General features: G+C 39.7%; 1 protein-coding gene across 1 annotated transcript in view; it reads left to right on the plus strand.

The window, feature by feature from the left end:
- Positions 1–23,836, plus strand: part of ntrk2a (neurotrophic tyrosine kinase, receptor, type 2a) — a 74,627-nt gene that overhangs the window by 36,643 nt on the left and 14,148 nt on the right. Inside the window, exons 14-15 of the mRNA XM_085786601.1 lie at positions 13,380–13,568; positions 19,623–19,753. Of these exons, the coding sequence (XP_085642727.1) occupies positions 13,380–13,568; positions 19,623–19,753 (320 nt within the window). The remainder of the gene's footprint in view (positions 1–13,379; positions 13,569–19,622; positions 19,754–23,836) is intronic.

Raw genomic sequence — 23,836 nt, forward strand, 5'->3', positions numbered from 1 at the left:
TTGTGTTTGTGTGTGCGTGTGTGTGCGTGTGTGTGTGTGTGTGTGTGTGTGTGTGTGTGTGTGTGTGTACAGTATTTGTGTGTGAGAGTGTGTGTTTGTGAGAGAGAATTGAGGGTGGGGGAGAAAATAGGAGGGAGAAAATGGGAAAGGGGGACGATAAGGGAGAGGGGCATCCACATATCCAACCAACAAAACAAAAACATGTATAAGACATGAACGGAGTAGTCTCTGTAGGGGGTTACAAGATTGTGCAGACACATACAGACATGCACACACACACACACAGAGCTCAGGTGGACAGTGTCCATTATGAATCTCTAAAAGTAGAAGAAGCAGGTAGAGCTCTGGGGTGCAGCAGCTTGGTCAACCAATCAGAGAGATTCTTCAGAGACACATAAAAGCCTCCCATTGGATGAATAATTCAGATCGGAGGGACAGAGACAGCCATTAACCTACATCTTCCCCAAATACTCACATGCCTCCCACCTCTGTTCACATACACACACACACACACACACACTACTGCTGATTTTGTACCTGAGCACTCACCCAGCTCATCCCAGATCATCTTCGTGCAAACTACACAGCTGTGTTGTTTATTTTCAGACCGTCATCCCTGTTTAGACCCTCTATTTCCGCGTATAATAATCGTCTGTATACCACATCCAAACACAGAGACATTCAACCGTCGCGCTGGCTCTCAGTGATCCTGCTGAACTGAAAGAACAGAGCAGAGCAGTTTGAAGAAGGCTCATTAAAGTGAGTACCAATACCACTTTGTGAACGGGGAAGAAAAAGTGGCTTTGAAGAAGAAAAGCGATTTTGTTTGAATTTGGCAGCATCCTCCCGTTAGAGTGGCCTGCGCTGCTGCAAGTCACAGTTAGAGCTAAGTAATAAAAGTGATCAGAGATATGTGAATGAGTCTGAGAGAAAACGAGCTGATTTCACTTCCAATCAGCTCGTTTTTATGTGCATCTTAATGCTAAAAAGGAGATCTATGTGAAGAGTTGGACAGATTGCTGAAATTATTTATTAACAGACTGTTAACACCAGGAGTGGCAGAGCACACTACCTCACAGTTTGGAAGCTACTGCGCTCTTAAACATAACCATCAAATTAGTTTTGCAGGTATTCACTACACCTGTCAAAACATCCCACACATCCGCCATGAAACAGATTTCTTTTCCTCAGACTCCCCTGCCAGCCGCACAGTTATACTGAAAAATTGTGCTTCAATAAATCAAAAGATGTTGGCTGCAACTTCCTTTTGGGGGGGGGGGTTACTTTTATCATTCAAGATGTTTAAGATGTTACTTGCCCTCCCTGTCTGTAACTTATTAGGGAAGATAGTGAACACCATTTCAGGATCCAGTACAGACACACACACTTGTGAAAAACACAAGATCATAAATTGAAGTCTCTGTTAAATTAATCATCACTTGCCTCCCACCCACCTTTCCTCTCTGAAAGACAGATGCAGCCATGCATGCACATCTGTCTATAATACTACACATGTTCACACTGTCACATAGTTCAGAAAGAGACCCAGAAACATACAAGTATATCCTGTTCAGTTTGAGCTGCATGGAGCATAACTATATCTAAAAGGTTAATGCACTTTCTTCAATGTGTTCATGTTTTAGAGGAACAGGAACAGATACAATGTGATACATCTCAGTTACATTATGGAGACAGATGGATCCTTATATTCACAAATGCACACATAAATTAATAATTGCATGCACATGTTGAGTACTTAAGTGCATCACTTATGCATGACAAGTCCACATATAGGTAGAGTTTTACTTCATGCGGTCCACCCTCCTTGCACATGTGAAGTCAGTGGGATGACTCTGTGTTATCACACACACACACACACACACACACACACACACACACACGTATATAAATATATAGAAAAATGCATAGCGCTTGCTGAGATTGAGGTCAGGGCAGATGAATGCGGAATATTTGATTAAGAAAACTCCAGGGTTCAGACACTGGTGTGAGAGAAGAAGTCACAGTTTAATAGAGTACAACCTTGTTTATCCCAAATCCAGACAGCCAAAGTGGTCAGTAAATTTAATCGGAGGAAGAAAAAAGAAAAGTACCATCTTATTTTCAGTTTTTCAGATTGCTGATGTTTTCAAATCATATTATCTGAAGTATGTGCTCTTAAGTAGCCTCTACTTCCATTAATAAGGAAAAAGGGGGCCGTGCACTTTCACTGATGTATAAAAACCCCACATTTTAAGTGGTGTTCATTGACCATGGTGTTTAAACTGCACATAGTGTTTATACTTTACATATTTCAGTTTAAATGTTCATTTCTTTACTGCTAGAGTGATTTTTGAATGCCTTTAAATTACTTCTGAGAAATATATGGTGTTTTAATCCCAGGGAAATGATAGGTCAGTGTAACACTGAAATGCACTCCCAAAGCTCTCTGAAGCCTTTGTACCATTAGACTGATTGTATTAAATAGGAGAATTATGAAACTGTCAGCAAATGGGAGCATTTGATTGGTTGAACTTTTACAGTCAGTTTAGTTTGAAGGTTTAGTTCACTTGCGTATTCATACAAGAAGAGTGAAAAGCTCATAATTAGAAGAAAACCCCATATTACAATCCCTTTGGCGCTAAGAAGAAAGGGAAAAAATAATCAATCTGCCAAACTGGTAATTAGGCATCAGAAACCAAATGACATCAAAAACCCCTTAGAGTGAATAATGTTTAAAAAATGCAACAAAATTAATAAATAAAAACAAAAGGTGAACAAAATCAATTAAAAAGAACCCAGAGGCAATTAATGATAAAAGTCAAAGTGAATGGAGGGGGGAAGATTGGGTTATGTGGGTGTGTGTTTGTGTGTCTGTGGTGACATGGACAGTGTGTTTGTGTATAGATCAGACTGTGTATGTTTAAGACAGACGGAAAGACAGACTGAGACACAAAGTGTGTGTCTGTGTGTGTGTTTTGAATTACAGAAGAAAACTTCATCCAGACGTTTCAACAGTCTGTTTATGAAATATTCAAACATTTTAGCTTCTTCAGCAACATGAATGTAATGTTTTCAGTTCAGATTTGCGGCTGTTGCTCTAAGTGTGAACTTGAAGCTATGTTGTTTTTGTTTTTGTTTTTTTACATAGAAATATAGCAGCTTAGATCCTGATCAATTACTATGACAAAATCATTTCTAAGGTATGCAGCACATTTGTCTGCATACTAGTGCAAAGTGGATTTTATCATCCACACATGATTAAAGCAGCTACCAAATGTGACATGACTAGTATTTAAACTTACTGATGAGAATGAACTGAGCTAGAGGCCTAAATAACAGGCTTATAAGGTTAAAATGACATTTATTGTGTCCACAGCTTAAAGGAATTGGAATATTAAATGGATATTTTGTGAAATACACTTTGGTTTTTTGTTGGATTAAACAAACAAGATGTGATGGGTTCATTCATGAGCTTTACAGGTGCTAGTACTGTAGGTGGCTTGTGTTAGAGCTAGATGTAGCCAGTTAGCTCTGTTCGTTCCTGTTCCAGTCTTTGTGCTAAGCTAAGCTAAATGGCTGCTGCGTTTCCCCAAATGTCAAACTCTTCCTTTAAATGGTTGATTTCTACACAAGATTAATCAGGATTTGTTTAAACTGAGGGCTTCAATTAACTGTGTGTTATATATTTTTTATATTTCAATAATTCAGCTGAATACTGAATTATTACAGGCAACTATCTATCTCTGTTCTAACACGTAGGGTTTAAGTAGTCGTTGTTCGTCCTTACATCTAAACAGAATACAGCACACTGCAATTCAGAAGCTATGAGTTATTGTCCTGTAAATCCTTACAGTTCGAGGATGCTAGGCTCATTTTAGGGTTGAACTGCTTTGATTTTTCTTTTTCTTTTTCGCACACAATTGTACATAGTTTATGATTGATTGTTCAACCATTGTTAATCGCAAACTTTAGATTTTCTTGTATTTAAGATGTTTGAGCTATAATATGAAAAAATGCTAACACTGGGACAGAACAGTATAATACTGTAGGCTTTGAAAGTGAATGTTGTTTTATCTTTATTTTATTTGTCCTTTTTATTTCCTTTGGACATTCTGTTACACAGTATTATTGTTTTATTATCAAGTGACCATTTATCATCTTGTGGTTGTTACACACATTACTGTACCTCATTTTTTTATGTGTCTCGGTCTGTCCCTTAACTGCAGCAACATCCGTAAAGCATCACCCTGCATTTTTACAGAGAAAAATACATTTACATAATTGCACAATGATGACCTTTATACCTCTCCACAGTCAGGATACAAAAACATGTGTGAATTGTAAGTCATGTCATGGGCAGCATTAAGCACAAAGCTAAACCGAAAGAAATAGCTACATTTCTAGTTAGCAGGACTTCTAGGCCGTGATCCTCTTCCATAAACTGACATTAAAGCTGCGTTCAAGAGACTGTTCTGTATAATTGCTTAAAAGGCTCATTTGAAAAAGATATTTCCTTCCTCAGAAGAAAGACAGGGTTTTTTTTCTCTTTTCAATAAAAGAAATCATTTATTGGCGTCCCTTGTGTGTAAATGTGTCTTTTTCATCTGAAAGTGCAAGAGCTTTTAGGCGTGCGTCTCTATGTCAATGCATAGTTGTTGTTGTTTTGTTTTTTTAAACCGAGTTTTCCTTTCTTTATCAGGAACAAAAGGCTCAGTCAGGCAAAATAAATGAAAACGAATAAATCTGTGTCCACTCTGGCTTTGAAATCAATGCAGCATCCAAATCCTCTTTTTGTGGTTCTTCCTCTTCTCTGTAAATCATCTTTTTATTCCCTCCTTCGCTTTCTCAGTCCATCTCTTGACTGTAGGAAGCAATAATATGTAATCGTCATTACTGTCATTTAGTATGGCTTTTCCATTAGTACTGCACATCTGCAAGAATTTCCAATACTTTGACAATGATGCTGTGAGTGATGAGCTCCCACCGTCACAATTGAACTTAACTGTTTTAGGTCCAAGGAGCTATAATAATATTTTAGGTATAAAATGGCATGAACGGAAATATTCAACAGAAGTGGAAATGATTTGTACTTCAGGAGGTACGGTAAATGGATTATTATTTTACTTTCCTCCACAGTCGGTTCAATTGATTCAGAATATTGAGATATATTAATCATCATTAATTTCTGATTTGATTTATTAACAGTGAGGGGTTGAAAAAAAAAACACGTTTTTTCAACTTGGCAAAACAAGCATCCTCCCCACTAGTGTGTCATATGAGAAGGTGAATGTGGGTTGAATATTATTTATAGAAAAAATCTGACTGTGGGGGCAACAAGGACATAACAGAGAGGAGGATGTGGGAAAAATAGAAGAGGATGACGAAAGAAAGCAGGGTGGTAGACATATGCATGAAGATGAGAGATTTGAGACAGAAGCAGAGAGGGAGAGAGAGGAGAAGAGGAAATGTCTATTTTTACCGGAGGATGGAACAGAGGAAAGGGGAATGTGATAGGCCTCTGCATTAGGCCAGAGAGGAGGAGGATTTCTGGCTTGTACAGGCAGATTCATGGACATTTACCTAACTGCAGTGTAGAGGAAATTCTATCCACTGTATCTGTCCCTTGGTGTCTCTGCTCTCTCATTTTTGTTTGTCCTTGCCCCTCTACACAGGAAACATACAATCAATTCTTTGTTAGTATTTCAATTGTTTCTCTTAGTTTGTACAGTGATAGGTAAAGCTTATTATTGATAGATGTCATAGAATAAAATATAGAGCTGCAATTGTCAATTCATGAATCCATTTGTTGATCATTACAAAGAGGGGAGAGGATGTTAAATCAAACAAAACAAGACATTTTAAGACATGAACTTGGATGAACTTGAAGAAGTTGTAATTGGCTTTTTTCCCCTGATGAATAACATCTTTCAGTTTCTCTTCTTTGAAAAACGAAAATCAAAAGTGTCCAGGGAAAAGCCTTTTAAGCATATTGTGGAGATGCACTCATGTGGAATTTAAGGGCAGATCATTTTAATGTTTATTTTTTGTGGCTGATGTAGATAAATGTAAATCTCACGAATGCAAGAATGAGAAGCAGACAGAATAAAGCACAGACCACAACACTGTGAATAGATTAATAGACCAGCAAGACAGTGTATGTAGGAGGGCTCTTGTTTTTGTTCAAGCTGTGCTTTCATGCAGACACTTATCCAATTGTTTGAAGATCAAATAAGCAGTAACCACAGTTTAAGTTTGGTCAAACATCCAAATTAGTAGAGTTTAACACACACACAGAAACAGTGATCTGCTTCTGTTTGATCTGATTAGATTGAAGGCAACACAACACACAAGTGGTTCAGATGTTGCTTCCTGATTGGTGCACAGACACATGTCACATCACTCTTTTCCACCTCAGACCTTCCTCACTTCAAACCAACGAGTGCTCCTTAAAAGAAGCTGAATCTCATTTACACTTCTACTATTTTCCTCCAGATTTATTTTTTTATTTTTTTGGAATTCATTCTCAGCCAGCCACTCGGTGAATCTGCTGCTCTTCTTTCCTTACGCTTTATTAAACTTCCCCTCTGTCTCCTGTCTCTCGTCTGTCTGTCTCTCTCCACTTCATCCCTCCATTCCTCTTCATCCTGGATCGATAAATTACTTCCTGTGTTCAGTGGGGTGACAGCGAAATTTAGAGACCATGGGGTTTATGTTACCAGTCATCCGCGTGCGTTTGTGTGTGTGTGTGTGTGTGTTTGCACATATTGTGAAGGGCTCGAGGGGTCACCGAGGCCTTTGGGGTCAGTGGAGGCAGCAGTCCTGCTCTTGCACTGAAATCCTAGTGACCAATTCCAATAAACATTGAAACGAGACAGAACGAGAAGATTAACATGAGGGAATTTACTGCATTTTTAATTTGTAACTAGTTATTTTTTCATCAACAGGCAATGTTTTTTACATTAGCCAAGTTGAAAATGTGGCCAAGTGTTTGTGCCTGTGAAATTATGAAAAGTAGTTTCAGCTGTGCCACATGATATTCATTCAGCAACTAGAGCCAAGAACACAACCCAAACAAAAGATTGACAATTGCTTGTTTTTGCTGATTTGTACCAGATGTCCACATTGTCCATTTCTTCTGAATTGAAAGTGTCCAAACCCTGTTAATTGACCAATCTCACAGTCTGACCTCTGGGACCACCACCAATAAAGTAAGCTCAAATCATCAAATCCACCATTATCTGCTACAACAACTGTTCTTGCTGTTCTTCTCCGAGCATAAGACAACCCAGCTGTTTTAACAAACTGACTGACAGGTCCTGATGCCCTTAAATCCCATAATAGCCCCTGTTCGTCCATTGCCCTGAGCAACATCCAGCAGTAAATGGCTTCTGTTTGTCTGAGGTGCACCCGGAGAGCCTAAAAGAGATTGATACAGTCACTCAGTCATTGTTTTAACTCTGCTCCGGTGTAAGACTCCTGCCATAAAACTCCTGCTCTGGCCCAGAGCCTGAAGCCCCTCAGGCCCTCACAACAACACCGGCGCCTCAGTAACAACTGAAAGAGTTAAAGGATGGACCGTCCATCCATATGGGCATATTCATATCATAGCATGTGTAACACTGCTTAACTTGTTGTATGTGTAGCTCCGGTAGCTTCACCATGGCCCAAGTTCTTTGCAACGGCTGGAATATGTCTGAGTTTGTGCAGAAAGCTTCAAGGTTGGATTTTGGATGAATTATGGGATTCAATTTTAAGTCCTCACATCTTGCTACAGTTGGCTCTGTCCTGCTGGCAGCAATGGAAAGACTTGTATTAGAGTATTAGCTGCATTGCTCCTCTATACAGTAAGTTGGAAGCCCTGTGCACTTTAAGTATTTTTTGTCTCCATAAGGTTCAATGTTGTTTTTGTTTTTTTAATTATTATTTTATCATTATTATTATTAACTTACATCTGAAACATCTGCTCATTTCTAGCCCTCTATATAAATGTCTAAGAGAACAAGCCATGTGGACTTGAAGAGTATGACTGACTACTTATCAGGCCAATTCAGTGACACACATGGACACAAACATGACCTCAGTGGAAGTAATTTATGTAAATCTGCATATATACAGTATACAGTGAGGCTCTGTGACTTCAATTGATAATGTATGGAGACAAGAGACAACAGTCCATACACGTTTGGTGTGTATGTTTCATTATTTCCAGCTCACATCTGTCCAGCAGGTGCATTGGCTGCAAATAGGCAGAAGCATAGACTGCGAATCACAAACAGAGCACCAAGCGGTTAAATGATCAAACACACATGCAAGGAAATGAAGTAATCAAAATATTTGTTTAAATGTCTGTCAGAGTTTATGTTGTGACTTTCTGCTTCTTAAACTTGTCTTACAGCACTTACAGTTGTGTTCTTATCAAACGAGGGGTTATTAATGAATGATTAGGGATTAGTTCTTTGGTAGTAGCTAACCTGCTGAATTGGTTGGACTTTACTATACAGTAGGACTGCATTGTAGCGATGTTGCAGTCACTTCCTGCTTCCTTTGCTGAGTCCAGTGTCATTATTACCAATATGTCAAAAAAAAAATACAAGACCCAAGCTGCCCATAAATGAAATCCTCTGTTAATAAAATCCACAATCTATAACACTTCCCTTTGAATTCCCCACATTTACTTCACAAGAGCGGTGTCTCATGAAGCTAAACGGTCACAACACACTGCTTTTTCCTGTTGTTAAAAAGACAAATAGACTTGAAAGCGCTAAGATGCAGTAATTGGCGGTTTTAATGTTCATCCTCCTGCCACTCCCTCTCACTCATGACCTGAACTTTGAAAGCAAGGCAATGTAATTTATTGACTGTTAACCCAGGTTTCTCCCCACCAGTCTCCACCAGTTTAAACATCAGTTCCATTAACAGTGTCGGGTCGTGAGTCGTGACCTGACCCCACTTACACCTTCACCTCTCCTGTCCATCTCTCTCTTCCTGCAGCCGCCTCTCATCTCCCACAGCTTCTCATCCCCCTTTTACCAAGTCACTCCCTGTGGGCCCACTGCCACCTCTACCTCTCTGCACGTCTCATACACACAGACACACACACACAGGCTCCTGTTGCCCCTCGGCTTAACGGTATTTATAACGATCTGACCCTGGGACCTCTCTGTGTTAATGATCTTCAGCCCCTCCCAGCACAAACACACACAAACACACACAGACACAGACACACACACACATGCTGACAGACAATAACCTGAATTCTCATGTGCATCATGGTTTTTTTCTCCCTTTGTTAGTTGAGATAAAGGCTATGGAGGCCCTGAGAGCCCAACATACTGCCACAGAAAACACATGCAAATACACAACATGTTGCAAATTCACAAAACATCTTCACAACACCTGCACTGAATAAGAAATATTAAAAAAAAAAAAAAACACATGCAAATGATGAAATACACTACAAATTCAGTCCTACAGCACAATTATAAAGATAAGTTTTTGTCCTAAACACACATAAAATGTATCAATAATGGTAATAATAGCAATAATGTTAATATCAAATGTGTGATTTACATCAATAGTTTGTAACGTGTGAAAATTAGCATTTGGTCACAAGCGATAGTCACAGAGAATATTTTTAATTCACCCTAAAACTTGATTTTCGATGATTGGTAACATAACACATGCACACACACACACAGCACACTAGGCTTGAACATCTCTTCACACAAAATAATAAACTATTGTGCTCTCGCTCCCATTCTTCTTCTCTCTCAAGGCCTTTTCAATCCTCACGAGTCACCAACACACACACACGCCAGCTCTTTTAGACACACGCACTCTCTCTCTCTCTATCTCACACACACACAGACACACACAGTCACATCCTCGCACACAAACAAACTCTCTCAGTTTCTCCCTCTTAATCAAGGCCTGTCAGCAGCAGTAGTGCCTGATATGAGGCCAGGGACAGAGGAAATGAACAATGTCAACCAGTGTTATAATTCAGCACAACTGACCAGGAGAGGGAATATATCAGCTGTATTTTATGCTCAAGGGAAATCAATCTCAATTCATAATACAGTGTTTGCAGGCTTATACTTGTGTCTTGAAGAGGTCTAGAAGAAGCACTGTTCCTTGTCCTCACTCCCTGTGCGGAGTGTGAGTGTGTAATGCTGGATAACGCTTCCATGTCTGTGACCAGACATGCTCTGGCCTGTTCCAGCTATTTTTCTCAAACTGACACGTGTTGAAAAGCTGATGAAAGACCAAGACTAGGAAGCATCCAATTATGGTCTTTAAACAAGTCTTGCACACCTACACACACACACACACACACACACACACAAACATGCACGTGTCATTGTTCACGCTGCTAAATCATCCAAAATCAGAGAGGAAATGATACATTACGTGACGTTACAGAGTCACAAGCATCAAATAGATGATCACTCACATGCTTTTATCACAGCACTTGCACTGAAAAGAAGTTACTGACTAAGCCCTCCATGCACCTGAGTGATTACAAGTGTTGCATGTTCTCATTTTGTGCACTAGCACTAAAAACTCGGGTGGAGTTGAAATGACGCCATGATGACGGGCCTACAAAAATACAAGCCAGTCCAAAAATAAGGAAATAAGGGAATGAAAAATTCATCGGAGCCATTACCCTGCATCCTTTTACCTTTTACTCTGCCCAATGGGACTGTGAAGATGTCACCGCTTTGGCATATGTCTTCCAATCTCTGTAAGCTCTTAAGCTTTGTTATCATGAAACAAGACCACACCTACAGTACAGTCGCATACTCATTACTACACACACAAACATGAAGATGTGCTCCGTCATTTATCACACATCAAAGCTGAAACTGCGTAAAAAGTAACGTCTGGCCACTTGAAATCAGCCTACATTTGAGTAGGATGGTGAACATATCATGAGCTAGCATACACAATGGCAGGACTAGCAGGACTGAATCTAAGGCAGCTGAACAGAATTCATTCCTCATCAATATACAGTACTGTACTGTAGTTTTCCTGCTGTTGAATGAGATCATTCAGTTTGATAAGTGAAAGCTACTGTACTGAGACTAACGCCCCTACTGCACATCAGCTACACTGGAAGCTGCAATGAACCGCTCATTTTGTGTCAAATTGACATGTGAGGTTCATTTGAAGCCGGTAAAAGGATTCTGATTCTGTCAATGTAACTATAGGTACAGTATATGGATGTGGGCTTCTCCTTTAATATCATAAGTATAGAGCAAAGATCATTATAGTATTTGTAGCTTTATCTCTATGTGTGTTGATCTTTACATGAGAGGATGAGAACCTGATGTTAGCCATAGTCTGTGTGCGGATAAAATGGATATTGTTTGTTTGCTTTGGCATTCGACTTACAGCAAACGTAAAGAAAATTAGCAACAATGTCATGGCGGTTTACTGCAAATGACAAACATGGAATCAGCGTCATGTGCTGTTTTGTCTGTCTTAATTGGAAACTAATCACACCTCCGTCTTCTTGCCAAAACAAACTATTTTCTGTAAAAGGGTTGGGCTCAGTGTGTGACTCACACACCATCCCACCTCTTGTGTTTTCACTCTCTTCAGCTTCATGTTGTCAATCTATTTTTGGCTTACAAAAACATTATATGACACATGAACTAAGAGGTCTTATGCTAACATGGAAACAGAGAGGTCTGAGTTTTGAGTTTTGACACAGAAAAGCTTATTTTTCCTCCTCCAGGTTTCTGGGTTCTTGTCGTTTGTCTTTTTGAAGGTATACAGTGATTTCCTTGGTTACCCTCTGGCTTTGTAGAGATACATTTTCATTGCTCTCTTTTTTGACTCCATCATTAAATGCAGCAGAACCTGACCTAAATAAATGTCCCATCAATGAACCACATCTGACTAAGTGCTGTACCTAGGTGCCTTCTAATGGGACTCTTATGAGCTTAGTCACTCATTTACCGTTGAAAGTTGCAAATTTCTCCCCATCCAAACATCTAGGTCAGCTCAACGAGCGCTGCTCCTGGTGCTGCTCATCCACGTTTCCTAAAAGCAATATCGTTGTCATGGATGACTTGACTCCAGGCTTTGTGTAACCTCTTTTGTGTGTTGCCCTGTAAGTTGGGGATTTCAGGTGGGCCCAATGATGTAGCTCCCTCCACCTCCTTTTGTAACAATTGGTATAAGTGGGTGTGTCCTGACTTATCTACAGTCATCGGGGTGTATTTACTGTAGGCGGCGAAGGCCCTATTGAAATTGCTATTTTTCTTATTCTTCTTAGCAACAATAAATTGCATATTTGGTGGCTTGAACATGCTCGAAAACATGTGATTTTTGGTGTACACATAGGGACTGGCGAAAATGTACGTATTTTAAAGTCGTACGACATGGGTGGGGCAAAATGGCTCAACAGCGCCCCCTAGAAATTTTCCAAAATACATTATGTAAAATAATGCAAGGGGGTGCATTTTTGAGGACCTGCTGGTCTAGGTCTTGGACACAAGATGAGTTAGGAAGCTTATGAGCAGTAAAAACACTTTTCAACTGTTGATAATCTTCTGAAGAAGGACTATTTTACATAATGACCAGTAGAAAAACAGCATTTGCTTTACAAAGTGATATACTGGGAATGTTCGCTTCCAAGTATTAGATTGGTGTGTAGTGCCTTGTTGGATGACACTGCATCTGCCTTAGCCAATGAAGTGGCCTCATTCGAATGAATTAGTTCTAAATTTGGTCTGTACGCAGCTGCGTAGTTACAAAGCCTGTCTCTGTGATCACAGGCAGACGTTCACATGCTCAAAACAAATTGGTTTGTACAACGTGTCATGCAAAACGATTATAGCTGCTCTGAACAGTCACTGTCAGAGTTGGGGTGAAAAGCCTGACATCGGGGGTTGAGGCTTGATAATCAGTTCAATTGGGGATGATGGCGTACACTCTCAGGCAATCATTTCTCAGAGGAATTAATGTCATTGCACTTGTTTGTACAGTACACACAGAAAGTGATTATGTCATTGTATGAGGAATCTTTCTGAAGTTGGTGTGAAATAAACCTCGCAACTTCAAACAGATTTCTCATTTATAATATATGATCAAAGAAGTGCTGTTGTAAAATGTGGCTGACATCTCCTGCTCCTTCTCTTAGAGGTCTGTTATGATCGATAATAAAAGCTTAACCTCCCCACTTTATGATCTCATTGCCTCAATCTCTTCTAATAACAACTTAACAACATAATTAATTCTCTTGTGTCCTTGCTGTTAACATGGTTGGCGTGTGTGTGGAAACATTTTTCCATCTTTTTCTCGATCACTATTAAGATAAGATAAACAAACTCAACAATGCTTTTCCCCCTCCGATCTCTCTGCTCTCTTAGGACCGTCCTCGGTGATCAGTAACGATGATGACTCGGCCTCTCCTCTTCACCACGTCTCCAATGGCAGCAACACTCCTTCGTCCTCAGAGATGGGCCCAGACGCCGTAATCATCGGCATGACCAAGATCCCAGTGATAGAAAACCCTCAGTACTTCAGGAGCACAAACAGTCTGCTGAAAACGGACACCTGTAAGTAAGAAAGAAACTGCAGATGTGTACCTGAGTGAACAATGCTGGAAAAAAACAAAAACATTTATCAATCAGTTGTGAGAACTGTCCTTCCAAATATTCAAGTTATCTCTGTGTGTGTGTGTGTGTGTGTGTGTGTGTGTGTGTGATACACAGGCGTTACCACAGCAACATCTTTTCTTGCTGTCATGGCAATAACCTTGGCGCTTCCAATTCAGAGGGAGAAACAGAAAGTCCATTTATATGCAGTGTGTGTGTGTGTGTGTGTGTGTGTGTGTGGGTGTGTGTCTGTATGTGTGTGTCCAGGCATATGTCAGGTACAAATCCATTCATAAATTCATGACTTCTACGTGTGACTCATACACACATATATATTCCCAGAGCCGAAGGAAGCAAAACAGGCAGGAGGAAGCGTTTTCTTTTCTTTTTTTTTCTGAGTGTGAATGGCGTCAGTTTATCCAACAACATACAAATACACACAATTTCCCAAAGCAAGGCAAACAGAATCATAAAGAGAAAGCAGTCAAAGTGCGGAGGAGATGGAGACAAACAGGAAAAGAAGACAAGAGACACAAGAGAGAGAGAGACAGTGAGAGAGAAAGAGCAACAGTCAAACAGACAGAGAGCACACAAGGTTATTGACCTGGTCCATCAACATGACATTATGATTATTGGCAAGTAATAAAAGCTCCTCCAAGCTTTGGCCTTGTGTTCAGTAAATTATGGAGCCGCATGTGTGTGTGTATGCGTGCACCATCAGGCTCTTTTTGCTGAGGGCAAGGTTGAGGAGGTATAATAATGGGGGATCGGGACTTGACCTCTTCAGTCTTGCGATATAACTAAAAGATAGACCGGGATTTACAGCCCAAAGACGAGAACGAAAGCGCACAGAATCAATGAAAGTCAATAAGGGACTGCTGTGTATGAGCCTACGTGTGTGTTTTTAATATATTACAGCCATTACAACTATTACTCTGCGTGCTTCTTTGACTCACAGACAGGCAGCATAAATACTGAAAGTATCTGACAGATTATTTGGCACTCTGCCTTTTCAGACTCGTATAATAGCTTTTGATGGAGACAGTTTTGGCAAAGGGACATTAGGGTGTATGCCAGGAAGTGAACTCTTTTTAAACAGCGATCTTAACTAGCTCGTGGCCCTATAATATTGAACGTAGGAATCAGTAGCAGGTACACGTTTCTACTAAAAAGGTGGCACAGACCTTTTCCTGGCAGCAATAAAGCAACAATTACTCTGCAGAGATGAAGGAACCACGTGTGATTATGGGAACTGTTCGCTGTGTTGCAAAGCCTCAGTTGTGCAGCTCACTTCTGTAGTGAACACCTCATTAACAATAATAACATCAGAGGACTAAGCAATGCTGAAAAGCAATTCACATGCATTATTAAAGAGTCACAGTAAATGCATAGGTGGCAACTTCTGTTATTACGTTTCCCTAATCCCTCATACACAGCCTGTTTACGTGTGTCAAGACACTGGAGCTGGGGCATAGACAGGATTTAAAAAATACTTAGATTATGTGCCCACATCCCACAAACAGACCCACCCAGAAACCAAGTCTCTGTTTTTGTCCGTTTGTTTGTTTTTAACAAAGTAATTATAAATTATTCAGTTCACATTTGGAGAATTCATGTTTTATTCTTCAATATAAAGTATAAATGTTGAATTTGAGATTAAATATGTTTATTTTTTTTCTATCTTTTATTATTATTATTATTATTATTATTATTATTATTATTATTATTTTATTATTATATATTTATTTATTGAATAATTTGACTGGAAGATTGACACCGATGTCGGAAACTGTCGAACTATTCCTTAAATGAGTCAAATTTAAAGTTATCCAGAGTCTCAAAATTGTTGAGATGGTTTAAAAAAAAACAAAAAAAAAAACTTTACCTCAATGTCCTTGTCTTTTATGTTGTGTTACATCTTGCTCTTGCCTCTGTGAACAGTGTCTCTCACTTTTTCCACAGTTTCCATCCCAGCATGTATTTTACCGTCTCTAGGGAATGAGGATTAACAATGTTCTGGAAAATGTTTTTCATGAGTTCACACGTGCGTACAGTATGAAAACACCCATTTATACAGACATGCTCACACACACACACACACACACACACTCTTACACTCACATGCACACTAAGCTTATGAAAATTTAGGTCACAATTAGCTACGCCCTCTGATAGGACGGTGCATAGTTGGGAGATGTGGCTGCATAGAAGAAGGTGTAGCGGAGCAGGTCTCTGTTTTCAAGGCATCTCCGCCATGACTGCGGCTTTGACCCATCACATTGCTTGGTTCCAACTACCAAACATACAATTCTCAAGTTGTTCAAGCTGTCTTATGTCAGCAGGGTCATGGAGAGATATTGGGCCATTGAGTGAAAGGAGGGGGAGAAGAGGAGGCAGATGGCAAATAGGGAATAATTACGTCCCGAGACATTAATTCCTTTGCTTGTTAATAAGACGCTGATTAAGGGGAATAGGTGTGAGAGTTGGCAATATGAGGACTGGAGGCGCTGAGAGATTGGAGGATGCAGCAGAGGGACAGATGGAAAAGACGAGAGAGGAGGTGGTTGATGGGAAATATTATTCCCCCTGATGTTAATGTTGTGAGCGCTGTCATAAACAGGTGATGGAAAAAGACTGATGGAGCCACCGAATGGGGGGAAGAACATGTGCCTGGATGTGAATGTTTAGACGATGTTGATTAAAAAGTGATAGGTTTAGCAGCTGAAGCGAATGGCAGCAGGGAGAAATAAATGATGGAACAGAGACATGCGAAATATGGAAAGTGAGAGGAAGATAATGAGGCTGGATAGAGGGATGCTAAATGAGGGAAAATGAGCGAACACGATAAGCATGGAAAACGGGTACTAATTAAGAAAAATATCAGAGAATGAGAGTGCAAAGTTTGGTAAATGGGGAATAATATTTCTGTAGATCTTAATTATGGATACTGATTGAGGAGCAGGGGGGTGATGTTTTGCATGGCACATACTGTAGAGATACAGTTTTATAATGAAAGTGGGGTGAAAAAAGGAGTGTAAAATGTAAAAGCTGGAAAAAGCAGGAATCATGATGTAAAAATAATATAACTTAATTTTGAAAGTTCTTCTTAGTTGTGTAATAATGGAAATTTCTTGAATGTATGAATGTAAAATGAGTTGCAATGGCACAGTGACATCTAACAATCCAACAATAAAGGTAAAACAAAAAACACAAATGGCATGACGTGCAATGAGCCCACACCAAATCTTCCTGCCAAAAGAAAAAAAAATCAAGCAATAGCGGAGGCACTGGTCTGCACACATCAATTTATTTGCTATTTGAGGGCGTTAATTAAGGAGAAGTGGTGCGAGGCGTTGTCATGGGTGAACGCTTATTACACAACTGCAGTAGGAAATGGTGCGGTGAGGTAATTAGCTGGTTAAATGGTGGGTACAGTAGTTGTCTTGTGGGGATGTGGGTTTATTGTATGCTGCTGCTGCACAGGGAGTTGTGGGTGTTCTGTGACCTGCCTCCATTGTTTCTTTAACTGACGCCTTAACATCATGAGCAATAGATCATCCATGTGCATGCAGACTTCAGCCACACTGATGGACGTAGATACCGTACAACCGGTTTTCAGCCTGTCGCCTTTAGATATTGTGTTTACTTCAATTGAAAAATGGCTTGCATGAATTATATTTTTATTGACATAATTAGGAAACATGTTTAATGAAAGAAGCTGCCAAATCTTAAAATGTTAATAGTTCATCTACATTTTTCTGTTTACTGAACTTAAGTTTGGTGTTTACAGTAGGCCTCAGGAAACTCCTCTGAAGAGAGAGCTCTGAGAACGATTATCATCTGGGTTAAATAACCAGAAATTTTAAGCTGTTTATAACAGTAACATTTAACCAGAACTACAACTTATGTACGACCTTGAAACTGATCTTCACTTCACAACTGACTCTATACTGGACATGTTCAAAGCCTAGAGACACATACACACACACACGCACAGCATGGTGGGTGTGTTTTGCTCCACCTCAATCTTACACTGAAAATTAGGTGCTTTTAGGCTATCTGATGTAGACCAGCAATTCTTCTCTCTTCTCCTTCTCTCTCTCTCTCTGTTTCTCTCCTTCTTTCTTCTCCTTCTCCCTCTCTCTCTCTCTCTCTCCCTCTCTCTCCCTCTCCCTGTCTGTCTGTACAATATTGGGTTATGGTGGACCTCAGTAGCTTACATCGTAGATCGATGCAGCTTCTGAGAGTCTAGCTGGGCTTTAATGTGATATTCTGAGTGGACAGCTTTTCTTCAAATGCACCTCTTAATCACATCACAGATAAATCTCAGCTCTTGGTGTCCTCTGAGCGTGTGTGTGTGTGTTGAAGAGATAGGCTACCCAAGTGCATGTATTACGGGGTTGATGTGTGTCTCCTTGCATGCAGACAGTTGAACATCTGGCGCTCAGTCAGAATGACAGGGTTTAGCTTAGTGAGGGCACCACACTGTTAATCATTCTGTAGAATAAAACCTCGTATCATCACCGTGGTGAGATGCCAAATTTTTCCCAAAAAATCAGCTGGCATGGAGTCACGAGTTACTTAGCAACAGAGAGCAGGTTCACTGACTCTGATCCAACTGTGGGTGAGCAGAAGACAGGAAGAGATTACGTTCATGAAACACACTAAGAAACACGTTTTTTTTTTTTTTTTTTTTCTTAAATTGACATCATAGCAGAAATGAGATCAAATTAGTATACAGTGAATCTAATTACTTACTGTAAAATTCATATCATGTATACTGTATGACACCATGAAATTTATGTCATACAGAAAATAGAATTAACTAATGATCTTCCCTATTCCAATTTGACTTGGGTAATAAAATAAAATTGGCAGGCAGAGAAATATGCCCTCAGGAGTGTGTGGATTCTCAGTGACAAGAAAACATTTAAAGAAATTATAAGATATCATACACATGTTTTCCACTACACGGTTTGCACATCCTGCAGCTATGTTTGAGGAAAATCTACAGTAGCACCTTACAATACAGCCCTGCCAAGGTAATTCTGTTGTATGAAGAAGGTACTAATGAAATACTGACAGGCTCCAACAGATATGTAAATGTGGGTAGTGGTAGTGGAAGAACGCATGACTATGGGGAACAGAGGAGAAACAACTGAGCATGGTAGAAAAAGGATAAATTCAACTTCAAGTATCTTTGTAAATATTGGGCACTAGGGTACAGTAGTGGGTAATAAAACAAAAATGTGGGAACAGTGGCGTGTAGGAGATGATACAATGCAAATTAGTCCATTACCACCCACAATGGGATTTGTTAATATGTCTACTGTACTTAATAATATGAGTTGGAATAAGTATGAGGTGAGAAATTGGACTTTATTTATAAGTTCGCTCCTCACAGTCATGTGGAAGGAAAACAAACATACTTTTAGTACATGTACAGTTATTGAAGACTAATCTTTAATGCTCAATCAGGAACCTAGTAATTATTATCTCGTTTATTTCAATCACGTGGTCAGAACCAGGTATGTGGGCTGTAATGTACTGTGTGGCTGTTCTCCCCTTTTTATCTGTAATTATAGAGTAAGAGGAAAAGGGTTGATAAGACCATTTTTCACAATCTTCAGTTTTGTCACCTACCGCTGTGCCATGTGGGTACCCAGGTTTTACAAAAAACAGAGGTATAATTCATTCCTCCTTTCAGCTAAAATGCCGAGTTGTAACTCCTTTGTACTTTACAGCCTTGTTTTCTCTCTCTGTAAGCATCAGCGGGCACCTGTCAGTATTTTATTGGCACCTAAAGCATACAGCAAAATTACAAGGCAAAGTGCGGGCTGTATTTAAGGGTATAAAGCAAATCTATAATAAAACATTATATTGTAGTTGAATGACTAATGTATCACACAGATATGTTGTTGACTTATGCTTACATGACCTACTTAGATGACCTGTAGAGTTTCTGTACTTGAAGCTAACACATTTGTGAACTCAACGTCTCTCCCTGTCCAACAGTCGTCCAACATATTAAGAGACACAACATCGTGCTGAAGAGAGAGCTGGGAGAGGGAGCTTTTGGAAAAGTCTTCCTGGCCGAGTGCTACAACCTCTCACCCGACCAGGAGAAGATACTGGTGGCTGTCAAGGTAATCTTGATCCCTTTTTTAAAAAACTGAAAGTCCCTGAGACACATTATTTTAAAAGTAGAGTGTGACTGAACTCTTGTGAGCTCAGCACCAAAGAGAAAATAATGAGCAGTACACAGTCAGCATGTGAGTCAGAGGATGTGTGAATGTCTTCTCTGGCTACGGGTAGATGATTCCAGTCCCATTAAACTTCATGGGAAACACTTACGTATGAAGCTGCTGTTGGTCACCCACATCTGCATGGTCTTACTTACCTAATTTTGTAAGGAGTTGGTTTTTTTGTGTAAAATGCAGCATGCTCTCTATGTTAAGAGAGTTCCTGACCTCCAAAATATGCCTAAATGTGACTATTTGCTGCTGTCTTATCATCTTTAAAATGGGACATTACTGTGCAATCGACTGAGGAATAAAAAACACATAACCGCAAAGAGCACACATTGTAGGATAGATTGTAAAAAGAAATAAATACCATCTATTTTGCCATTAAAATAATCTATTCCAATTTTTGCTGACTTTTGCAGAGGAGATATTTTGATTGGTGCAACCAAAATAAAACGTGTTGTTTTGATTGAAGGTTAAGGAAGTTGTTGCTACATTACTTTTGCCATGAGATCTGAGACCAGAACTGCATTTTAAAATATTGAACAATTTACAGCAGATAAAGTTCTGTTCCTGAAACGTACACACGGCATTTTGAAAGGCAATCCTTATATCATATGGCATCTGTCCAGAGTTCAGATTCTTTGTTCGCAATTTCCTCACATCCTCGTCCTCTGCTATTGTTAGAAAGTCCTTCCTTTCAAAAGCTTTGTAAGCAAAAGGTGGAATTACACTCAAACCACTGACTTCCGGGGTCAAATTGAATGGTTTCTCAGAGCGCATCCTCTCATTGTGTCTATCCATCCACCCATCTCCCCATCAAGCGTGCTCTCTCTGCTGGTCTGCGGTGAAACTGGATCTGATTGGTGAAGAACGTCTCATTAACAATACATGACCTGCAAGATCCCCACCCCCTCTCGCTACTAACTCCATCTTCCTTTACCGCCCTTCCACTTCCTCTCTCTTCTTATACCTCCACCTCTAACTCTACTTATCATCCGACTCTCGTCTCTCTCCTCTGTGTTCCTGACGCTTCCAGATGCTTTCCTTTTCTCAAATCCTCCACCTTCATTTCACTTCCTACACTTCCTGTTTCCCTCCAGCTTAGCTCTAAACTGCTTGCTGGCCCACTGATGTTTGCTGCCAGCTTATAGTCTCAGCTCAGTCTGTGCACTCTGTAAAATATGCACCTGAAAATCCCGGGTAAAGGAGTTCTTGGTTATGGAACAAAATGCTGTATGTTGCTGACTGCATGTCAAACATGTTATATAACCAGCACTTGGACTAAAACTGCACCTGTATATAGTCATGAATGAAGATGAATCATTTTGTCATTAGAGTCAAGTCATTGATTTAAGTCTCTGAACACTTTTCTTTTCAATCAGCTAATGTACCACTTGCTTACAGAGTGTACTATGCACTCTTCCTGCTCTTTTCGGCCTCGTCTTATTGTCAGTCGGTATGACTCACCATTTCTCTCCCGTTGTCTCTTCCTCCCCCTTGTTGCTGCATCAACACAGATAAAAAGTGATGAAGGCTGCTGGAAACAGACTTTCAAATAAACATTGACATTTCCAACGATTGTTCTTATTTAAAGGGCTACTTCATCCAAAATACAAAACAAACTAAGAAGGACTATTACTTTGCTCAAACGTCGTTCATACACTAACGGTGACGACCCTGGATAATCCATAATAAATGAAAAACACTGTTTCTGGGAGATGTTTCAAAAGTAGGACAACTACAACTAAAACTTACATCATGGTTATGAACAGATTAAGGTAAAATAGGGCCCTAGGCATAGACATGAAACAGGCCCCTCACTGCTCTTGTATAGGACCCCCAGTGTGATAAATTTAATTTAAAAAAAACAAACTTTATTTATTCCGAGGGGGCAATTTAGAGACAACAAAACGACCAGAAAACATATTTTGAAAAGTCACTTTGTGACTATTTATGTACCATCCCTTTGTTGTCGTTTTGAGTCCCTGTGTGGTTCTTGGTCTTTTTATGGACATTTTGTGTTTCATTATGGTGCTTTTTCTTCTTTATGGTTGTTTCGCATCTCCTCCTTTATAGTCTTTCATCCTCGCAGTCATTTTGCATGTTTGTGGTCAGGTCCTGTCTTTCTGTCACTTAATGCAGTGGCTCTGGCCCCGGGGCCCTCCGACCCCCTTGGGCCTGTTTGGGCCTGTCCATCCCTTGTCATGGTGTTTGAGAACATGAAGCGAGTCATTTACTGCGTGTTCAAATAAACATAGTACCTGCACGACAGGTGACATATGTCCTATACAGTAGCCTCTGTTCCACCAGCTCCAGTAAATCAGTGTCATTTCTCATCGGGAATTTCTGTGGTTTACAGTCGAAAACCAATTCAGTCCATGACCGTGTGGTACGATACCACTATATCTGAGAATCTCTGTGTTTTTGGTGATCTCAATGAACTAACAGTTTAGTTTTCTCAGCACCAGGCCTTTGCTGATGCGTGCTTCTGTGGCCGTTGTTGAATGAACACACAATGAATAGCCTACACAAATTAATTCAATGAAGAACTAAAATGCTGTGTTCCTGGCACCCTTTAGGTTATGTAATCTTGTTGAACAGTAATTTGCATTTTCTTTTGTTCATTTTTTGGAGAAAAAAAAGTGGAACATTTTGATGGAACTCCGTTAATGATGTACTACACATGAAGTTGCTCCAAGATTTGTCAGTGCACTTAATCATCACCACACCTCTTTTCCCAGTCAAAAGCTCACGCATGCATGCTACAGTACATTAGAGGAACATGTTCTCCCTTGTACACCACATTACTATAGACTACACTACTAATAGAGCTTAATGGTCATGATTTTGGAGTCGGCTATCAATCAGCCAGTCAGCCATAATACAGAAGCAAGTTTTACTATTACAGTACATTATACACTGAGCTGCCATCGATCACAGGCACGCTTCAACACATGCAAATACACACTGGCCTATACATACCCACACACTCTTATACACATCCATACAAACACACTTACTGTACACTCCTGCATGCCATCAATCAAGAACACCCTCTACATCCAATAGCATTGCCTTGCACATGTAAATGTGAGTCACCAAACTCCCCAATCCGGAGGTTGCTGATTGCTTTTTATTTGTCCAGGGACCTGAATGTGAGTAGACCAGATGACTAACTGTGCAAGTGTGCAATATTATGGTTTTTTTTTGCCTGAGAATTAATGTAACACTGAGTTCAGAGACTTTCCGGCTCACAGGAAAGTCTCTGTTGTAACGTTCCTGAGTTCAACATTAATATCTTCTCCTCAGTATGAATAGTTTTGTGGCAGTGGTCATTTGATTCACTGAACAGTTCAGTTAGCTGATTGAGCTCAGTGGTGCATTGCACATAATATATTATGTATTTCAGATTTCTATTTTACCAGGCGCTCTCTGTGTAAGCTAATTTGTAGATTTCTACATATTCACTTATCCTTTACACATGAGTTATAGATCGTTATAAGAAAGGAATCTGTGTTGCCAGGTTGTGTCTTATCCTTTTCCAGTTTCATCTTATCTTTTTAGTTCTACATGAGTAACCCTCTATCTCATCATTTAATCTCTTATTTTGGGTTCAAGACTTATTAACATTCATGACTGCAGGTTTGTGGCTTCTTAGAAAATTAGAAACCGTGTAGCACTTTTTTTTTAATCAATTCTTTAATGTTAATATTACTAATGTCTATAATGAAACACAAGTGATTTCTAATGGTCAGTTAATTATTTATTAACTATAAATCACACTCAAAATTACAATTTCTAAATCATTTATATAGGTGTCATATGTATTGTCAAAGTTACGTCAGACATAACATCTGGAGCAGGCTGGTATTTACTGTAGTCACACAAAGTGAAACTGAAAGGTCGTTCACCCCTAATACGTGAGAACTCATCACAGGAAAGTCAAAACAGAGATTTCCCACAAAGGTCCATTATCACATT

Source organism: Trachurus japonicus, chromosome 9 (assembly GCF_045865225.1).
Source record: "Trachurus japonicus isolate A0001 chromosome 9, Traja_1.0".
Classification (NCBI taxonomy): Eukaryota; Metazoa; Chordata; class Actinopteri; order Carangiformes; family Carangidae; genus Trachurus; species Trachurus japonicus.